Below are 8,978 nucleotides of genomic sequence, written 5' to 3' on the forward strand. Positions count from 1 at the left end.
ACACACACACACATTTTGTTTTGCATCCATCTTGTTGCATGCACCAGAAATTATAATTACAACTTCGTTTTGTTGAGTGGATAATTTCCCACACCGGATGATATCTGACAGTGTTTGGGAATCGCTGATATAACGTACGACGACTGCCGCTTACTATCCAATATCACCTCATTTAAGTTAGGCTCGTGTGGCATCTTACCTTCGGGTGGTTCCGTCATGGGGGGACTAAGGCAGTACATGTGGTAGCCTCGGTCACAGTCGTCACAGAACAGCAGCTGGTCCTGCGAAAAAAAAAAAAAAAAACCCACATCATTGGTTTAACTCATGCTGACTTCTCGGAAATAAACAGCCACTTGTGATGACCGTTTCTTAATCAAATCAAAGGGGCTCATAATTTATTAGTTTAGCTTTTCCATGCATTTTGTACTCCTGTGTAGTATACATGTATAATATTTTAGGATAATACTGACTAAAAAAAGCACATTTCATGCAAGTACAGTCATACCTTGACTTAAGTTTTTTTTTCCAATTTTGATCAGTGCCTCCTAATTTTTTTGCCTTATTGTTGTAAGACAAAATTAAGATTACTGGTGCGCTTCAGACATGCCACTCTTTATTTAAAACGGGGGAAAGAATTGAGTATTTAAGGTCGTGTACCCCTGCGGCACATGTTTTTTCAACCCATGGAAATACGTTCCATTCAGTTATCTAGAATCTAATCTTAAATCATTCGCTGATGTCGGCACGATTAGCGAGTTGGGATTTTAGGAGCAAGTCCAGCCCCAAACATAAACATATACATAAATACGCATTTTTATTTCTGTAGCATTTTCACAACGGCTGCAGCTGATATATAAAGGAACACACTGGGTCCTGCTTATTTTGCCGCATGAAAAAAAAAAAAAAAGCATTGCTTCATTCTGTAACAGGTCATTTGTTCAGGAAGATATCAAATAGGGCAATAATTTCAATGTTGCAACATTCAGCAACCATATCGTATGTTTTTCCAATGTCGTGCGGTCCTACTAGAAATTCCTACGCCAAAAAGACTATTGCATAATATACCCCAAAGGTGTTGAAGGTGTGCATGTTTATGCAGCCGGGTTAAAAACAGAAAGCTCCCTTGCTGACATGTACTTATTTATTGTATGTTCCCTTACCAATTTTGTGTTGAGTCACAGTACAGGTGGAAAATTTGATGAAATTAGTCTCTATAAATTTTTGTTCTCAGATTTATGCTTGCTATCATTCCACCACCATTCCCATGGAAAGTTTCCAATTTGCAGTTTTTCCAAAATCCCCCATTTGAACTTCCCTCGGAAATTTAGCGGAAACTTTCCACCCCTTTGCAAGTCTAATTGTGATTGTGCTCAGAGCTGCGCCGTGTGCTGTGTATGCTTTTTAAATTGGATTTTGCAGGGATTAAAGATAAAGCTCATTCTCACATCATTCTCCGACGTGCCACAAACATTGCAGCACTTGCACTCGATGCACTGCCAGCGGTAGGTCTTCACTGCGGCCATCATTACGGGCGTGAACTGGAGACATGTTGGGTGGCCTACAATGGGGGGTGAAGAGACCAGACCCAACCATGAAACCAACCGTGAACATCAATTGCACTTCATGTGCACAATTGGTAGCGATGGGGTGAGGGTTCCCATCATCCCAGCCATACCCGAACGTCCACAGTCTGAGCAGGACACAAGCTCCTCTGATTGGCCAGTCTTCTGGTTCAAGGTGGAGTCTCCCAGACAGAAGTCGCAATAATCGTTAGGCAGAGCTAGACCATTTGGACCCTTTTTCGTTGCTACACAGGAGAATAAACACAAACATATTTAAAGCACTTGTCATTGGTCATTAGAACACTTCATAGGAGCCAATATGAGCAATTCTATCATAGCTAACTACACTCACTTAGAATTTTGCACCCAAAAAAAAAAAGTTTATTGTTGTGATTGTTGATTGCAGTGGTGTACCGAATCATACTGAGTGCCTCTCATCAATGCTTACGTTACTTTTAAGGCAACACATGATGTACCATATTGCAAACCCAAATAATATTGATTCATTTTCTTTACAGCAAATCCTCACTAGGGTTGTTGGCAAGCTGGATACCGGCCGACTTTGGCCGATTGGCTGGGTCGGTGGGTACACCTTTGAGCTGGGTTCAAATAGTTTTGGATTTTTCATTATTGTTTGTTTTTACTTTGTTTTGAGTTTTTTATTTTTTTTAGTTAGTTCATTAAAAAAACATCACAGCAAATACAGTACTGTCTACTAAAAACCCAACTAAAATATTTTGAATACAGTACATTTTTAAAACAACCATCCACCAATCAAATAATGCTGGACATGCAAGAGGTAATGTATGATGCTCTGCTGTCTTTGAAGTACAGTAAATGCAGTGCATGAACCCTGTTTGTGTTCGTTAACTACAAGACCGTAATTTTACCTCCAACTGGTCGCCAACATATCACAGGACACATGTAGACAAACAATCATTCACACTCACATCTTGGAACAATTACAGTGAGTCATCAATGAATGTAACATGTTTTTGGACTGTGGAAGGAAGCAAGACTGCCCTAACAAAAACAGATACAAGCACGGAGAAACTCAAATACTAAACAGTCTTAATATTTAACTATTTGACAGCATTGTTATCTTTGCAAGGACATATATATTTTCTCTTCCTACAGCATGTTAGATTGTGCAAGTGTACCGAATGATCTACCCAGTAATTGTTTAAAAAAAAAAAAATAGCCCCTGTCATTTCAGAACCATTCAAATCTCTTGACACCATGACAGACAAAACAAAAATGAGCAAGGGAACGAGCTGATGATGTGAACTGAATCTGAGTGACAAGTATTTACAAGCAAATTTGCATGCATTTAAAATATATCCACACGATAGATAGATACTTAATGCGACCTGTGTTTTGGGGTCAATTAGTGATCAGGCTTGATAAAAACTACTAAATACTCTATCATCGATTCGTTCAGAATATGGAGCAATGTATAACATCTACGGTACTCTGCAGTTGAGCCCCACCATAGTGATAATGCATTGGAAAAATGATCTAAACCCTTCTTCTTCTTCAAAAACAAAAGCAGCTCAACATTAAATAGAACAATGCTTACCTGTTGAGAAAATCTCCTTCTCTGACATTAATAAATAAAAATTTTAAAAATGCATAAAGATTGCCAGTCATTCATGTGGCCGGCTTTGATTTGTTTAAAGTATTGTTATCTTGCTTCGAGAGCTGTAAACAAGTCCACACGCTTATTTTCCAGCCATGCCAAGTAGCCAACGCCTGCTCCTTTTTGGCTCGCATGGGAAGCTGGGCTGGATGTGTTTTTGGTTATCTTGTCCTGAATTGTTTGTCCAGTGTCTATATTTTACCTGGTGTGTATGTGACATAGTAAGCGCACTATCGAAGCTGTTTGGCTGCGGTGTAGCTTGACAGAATCGGCCCAATCTATGCAAACTGTACTTACTGTATGTGAAATTAACGAACACACTTATTGAAACTGTTTTTTCTTTTTTTGACAAAAATTAAATGGTGTTCGGACTAATGACCTGCCAAAAGGAAAAACTACACAAACACTACTAGTCTATGGTTGCATGGTTGAGGGCGCGAAGGCAGAACTTCCACCTGCCAGTGCACATCTTTCCACTCCCACAACACGAGGCTGAAAAGAGCACATTCGTTTTCGGGCTCACATACACGATGGTACAGAATGACCCAAAAGCGAGCGAAGTTGGGTGTTTTTTAACGGCTTATTTGGCAGAGCTGATCAATGATGTAATTGATACATTGAGCAAATTATGACATGACAGTCGATCACCCATTTTGCATAAAATGCAAAATATTGAACGATTTCGATCATATCTGTGAATACTGTATATGTATGCAAACAGGATGGATTTGTTGGCGTCAAACAAAAAAGTTGAATATGTAAGAAGGTATTGGTTTACACTTGTTTCTAACAGAACCAATGGGTGCATCTTTTGCAAACTTTGAGATTGAATATGAAGGGGGAAAAAAAAAAAAGGACGGAAGAGGGCGAAAAAATGAGGACGCGATTTCCCTCAAGCACACACATGCTACAGAGCATGCAACCCCATGACTGCTCCCCCTCCCGCTTTTCTCGCGCCGTCTCTCCCTCTCTCAGTACTTGAGAGTGACTCACTCTTCTGTTCCTCAGGCTGGCGAGGAGTGGGTGGTGCCTCGATCTCCTCGCGGTCCTCGCCCTCCTCCTCCGCCAGGTGAGAGTGTGTATAGTGGTAGCTCAGGCCTGGGCGGTTCTTGTAGCGTTTCCCACAGACTGACATACACACACGGTAATACACAAGGGTTATAGTGATGGTTGAATTACCGTACGGAAAAAGATGGGCTCTCAGGTGGAGCCAGGAAAGTGCGTTGTTCATTGCCCCGCAGAAAGCATTCTTTCTTTAAACTTTATTTACATCACATGTATTTTTAGAGATGCCTTCCCAGCAGCAAGCTCATACAGCAGAGGTGAGAACTGGCACAGCAGCCAAAAATTATACAGAAAAAAAGGACCTTCTCAAGAAGAAGGCAGGGGGAAAAAAAAAACTTCCAAGCGAGCAACTTTTCAACGTCAACTCAAGTTCCAGATGGCGTCTTTCAGATCGCATCATGCACAGCAGAAGGCTTGATGTCGTATTTCAGCGGGAAAATCAGAAAGCTCCCTTGCCAAACATGCATGACACGTACACAGGTGTGAAAGACAGAGAAAAGCTTTTTGACTCACTGTCACAGGCGTAAGGTTTGTCTCTTTCCTCCAGAGCTGCAGCCGCAGCCTCACTTTTCTTCTTGCCGTTCTTGTCACTGCGCCCCTAAAAAAAGAACATTGCGGCTATGTCACATCCTACAAATTAGTGTGGTTGCATCACTTCAATACTGAGATGACAAAAACCTAAAACATCACGAAAAGCAGAAAAATAATGTGGAAGGCAAATGAAAAAAGTGTTTTTATGCACCCCAAAATGAACGGGATTTTGTCATACCAAACCACATTTCCACATGACAATACGAAATACAATCCTGAGATCCCAGGTTAGCCCAGTAAGTCCCAAGACTTATAAATATGATATAGAGATAAAATAAAAGCGATAAGGAGACAAGGATAATGCTTAAGAATAAACATGAAGAATGAAAATGCAAGAGGCCTGCATTTCATGCGATATTTACAGAGTGTTCAAAAGTGAAGAGTTCAATGTGCAGGGATGAATGGGCATGGGGCTACAAAGATGGAAACAACTATTCTAAAGGAATATAGAGTTTCATTGAGTGGTAGCATTGCTGTGCAAGCCAGAAGCAGAGATGAAGCAGAAAAGCGCTACAGCTCCATTGAAGACAGCTGAAATCAGACATACATGCCTGATTAACCTGTTTGTGTTCACCACATGACTGGAAAATCAATCAATCATTTTCTAGGTTTCCCAGGAGGCGTGGGAACCCTGAGCACTACTATAACTTGTCTTGTATATTAATGTTGCTATACAAGTGAATTTGCCATGGACTGCCTTGCCTGATGAGCTGACCAACACAAGAGTTAGTCCTCACCTTGGATTTGCTCTTGCCTTTCCTCTTGGGGGTCTCATCCTCAAAGTCTTCATCATCTAAGTCGTCCAAATAGTCATCGTGGTCAAGGACTCTCTGCAGTGAAAATGACACAGGGTTTAAACTCCCTTTTCCAAGACGCTGGCCAATTAAATTTCCCAGCTTTCTCAAACAACTTACGTAATTTAAAAAAATTCAAAGTATATCTTCAAAGTATATTCAAATGTTTGCTTGATATCCATTCATCTGTTTTTATTCCGTTTATTTGTTACCATCTGGTACTCAAACTGGCAAAATGAACAAAAAACAACTTATGAGGCCTCATTATCGAAACAAACAAACAAACAAACAAACAAACCTTGCGGACACGTCCGGAGGATGTGTGAGTTGTCGTAGAGCTAGCAGGGGCGTCCACGGTGGCTGGATCATCCTCGGGACCACGGACGTCTGTCACACCACTCCTCCTGTCGAGGGGCTCACCTTTCAGCAGAGCCTCCAGACTGCTCCCATCCACCGCCCCCAAGGCATCACGCTTCAGGCCCAATTCCAAATCTGCTGCAAGCACACGCGAGTTAATCAGTATGCATGTTGTGATGACACCAGAGCCGTTGATGAAAAACGTTTCACGTTTCTGTCGAAGGTGAAAACTTCTTGAGTGGTAATACCTGCTTTGAGAGGAGGGAAGGCCAATCGGGGGTCCTCGGGGGGATGAGAGCGCCGTTTCTTCCTCCAGCGACGAGCTGGATACGTGTACAGTTGACCTGGAGCAACACCTGACCAATATATTGAAGGACCAAACGTTGAGGACTGTACCACAAACCACACAAGCTACACCGTCGAGCTATGTCTGCAGCATACAGTTAGCATCGGTAAAGTTGAAGTTAGGGTGGACTTTATACACTAACAGCCTCCACACTAATGTGTGAATATTGAGGCAAAGACCATAGCTAAAAAAAAACAAAAAAAAAAACAGGCAGTGTAATGTTGCACACCATGGTTTGTAATTGACTTTTATACCTGCGCTCCGGTGTCTCTTCTCCATCCAGATGTAGCAGTTGGACTGAGCCACACCGGTCTGTGAGTCCAGGAAGGGCATGAGGATGCTGCGCTCAGCGCACAGTCTGGCATTGTAGCTGTGACATTGCTCCATGGCATCTCGATAACACTGCTCCCCCAGACTAGAATATATAATTAAAATAAAATGTGAAAATGTGCGTAACAATCATGGCTAAACAATTATATTACATTTAACTATTTAGCCATGTTTACAGTGCTTCTCCTCATTAGGGTCGCAAGTGTGTCAAATCCTATCCCATCTGTCACTAGGTGAGAGCCTGTATACACCCTGAATTGGTCACCAGCCAATAGCAGGGCACATATAGAGAAACAACCAATCTCACTCACACCTACTAACAAATTAGAGTTTTTAACTTGAGAATAGTTTTCTGGAAGCCTGAGAACATCGAGTCACAAAAATGTAAATTACATTTAAAAATGTGGGAAATCCTGCGTGACTCTTGTTGTAGTTTGCAAAAGAGAAGAAATTCTCTACATCATGTGGAAAGTATTTCTAACATCGTGTCTCTCCCATGAAGCGTAACTGGTTAACCATAAAATGCGATCCAGGGATTGTTGTTTTTAGGGGGAATACCACTGTAAACGACAGCTACGATGATAAACACATTCTGCATTAAAACCGAGCAATTCTTTAAGACAAACGGACGTAAGCTAAATTGCTTGAATTTCAACAGTGTAGAGGAGCGACGTCAGAACAAAAGGTTGATCGTTAGCACGCCTTTCCTCACAACAAAGCGACTAACGACAGACGGGGTTATCGGCGGGTAGGCAATTACCAATACAGCCAATAAAGCAGGTGAAAAATACAAAGTGGCCAACTTAAGTTGGTGACGTGTGTGCGAGTTCCAGCTCCTCAGTCGCTGTGTTTCGGATCTTTGCCCGCGGCTAACTAGCTATCCCTAGCACACCACAAGATAACGTTATTCTCTTGGGACGCATTTTGCATTCGAAAACAGTTTGCTGTTTGTGTGGTTTCCAAAGGGTTGTCGCTAATTAATTGGTTCTCGGATATCTATTGACGTCGGCACGACTCGTGGATTTTCTTTTGAAAAAATAAAAAGGGGAACTTACACTTTAACAACACTGTCGACGGCCGCCGCCATGTTTGGTTCGTGCAGTTGTGTGGAATGATACTGCGCACGCGCACTGTTGTCGGCGACGCGAAACCACTGCGGCAGAAATCCTATCCATCTATTATCCGAGCCGCTTATCATTATTTAAAAAAAAACGTCCATTTTCTTCACAACGTTTAATATATTCACATTAACGTCACACTATCAACACTACTAGATGTACAACGGTTTATTGAGAAGTAATACGACTGTTTGAGTTGACGCACTCAAACTCAAAAGCTTTTTCAAACTTCTGCAGGTCAAAATGCCCACTTTGAATATGAATTAATCTTGTCAAATACATACAGTCCGAGGAAGGTCAGTAAATCAAGTGTCAATAATGTGATTTTGAGTTGTCTATGTAAATAATGAATGATGAATGATTAGTGGGGTGCCCAAGTGACCCTGTCCGGTTGAGGGAAAACTTGGTCCAATTACTGGACATTGATGATTTTTTTTTTTTTTTTTTGTAAATAACTCTTTTTGTCAATTCTTTCTCAGTTCACATTCTGGAGTCCAATTCTATCCAGAACTTTCCCGAAACCCTGACAGAATTATCCGACCACCATGGACTCTGTGAACTATGAAAAAAATATGCAAGCGCTGGCCAACCAAGGTCAACTGGTGGGACAGCAAAAATACGAGTTCATGCGATCACGGGGTTCCACGGCACGGGCACCTTGCTGGCTCGCTGGTGCGAGGATTTGGGTTCACGGGTGGAGCAGTCTCGCTCCCAAGCCACTCCACCCCCAAATCCTTCCAAAGGGTTGTCGCTAATTAATTGGTTCTCGGATATCTATTGACGTCGGCACGACTCGTGGATTTTCTTTTGAAAAAATAAAAAGGGGAACTTACACTTTAACAACACTGTCGACGGCCGCCGCCATGTTTGGTTCGTGCAGTTGTGTGGAATGATACTGCGCACGCGCACTGTTGTCTGCGACGCGAAACCACTGCGGCAGAAATCCTATCCATCTATTATCCGAGCCGCTTATCATTATTTAAAAAAAAACGTCCATTTTCTTCACAACGTTTAATATATTCACATTAACGTCACACTATCAACACTACTAGATGTACAACGGTTTATTGAGAAGTAATACGACTGTTTGAGTTGACGCACTCAAACTCAAAAGCTTTTTCAAACTTCTGCAGGTCAAAATGCCCACTTTGAATATGAATTAATCTTGTCAAATAC

The 8,978-nt window shown here is 41.6% G+C and overlaps 1 protein-coding gene across 5 annotated transcripts in view; it reads right to left on the minus strand.

The window, feature by feature from the left end:
* dpf2l (D4, zinc and double PHD fingers family 2, like) overlaps positions 1-8,682 on the minus strand; it is an 11,104-nt gene extending 2,422 nt beyond the window's left edge. For 2 of the 5 annotated variants that reach the window (XM_019884277.1, XM_019884276.1), the window contains exons 1-10: positions 7,740-7,846; positions 6,609-6,769; positions 6,257-6,364; positions 5,950-6,146; positions 5,595-5,687; positions 4,780-4,864; positions 4,195-4,329; positions 1,676-1,807; positions 1,446-1,558; positions 200-281 (exon numbers count right to left, since the gene is read on the minus strand). In XM_019884277.1, coding sequence (XP_019739836.1) covers positions 200-281; positions 1,446-1,558; positions 1,676-1,807; positions 4,195-4,329; positions 4,780-4,864; positions 5,595-5,687; positions 5,950-6,146; positions 6,257-6,364; positions 6,609-6,769; positions 7,740-7,771 — 1,138 coding nt within the window. In that variant the 5' untranslated portion in view covers positions 7,772-7,846. Of the gene's footprint in view, positions 1-199; positions 282-1,445; positions 1,559-1,675; positions 1,808-4,194; positions 4,330-4,779; positions 4,865-5,594; positions 5,688-5,949; positions 6,147-6,256; positions 6,365-6,608; positions 6,770-7,739; positions 7,847-8,635 lie in introns of those variants that run through there. The other 3 variants (XM_019884279.1, XM_019884278.1, XM_019884280.1) reach the window with 3 other exon arrangements.
* Positions 8,683-8,978: the final 296 nt, after the last annotated feature.

This window comes from Hippocampus comes, unplaced genomic scaffold (assembly GCF_001891065.2).
Source record: "Hippocampus comes isolate QL1 unplaced genomic scaffold, H_comes_QL1_v1.1 scaffold156, whole genome shotgun sequence".
NCBI classification, from domain to species: domain Eukaryota; kingdom Metazoa; phylum Chordata; class Actinopteri; order Syngnathiformes; family Syngnathidae; genus Hippocampus; species Hippocampus comes.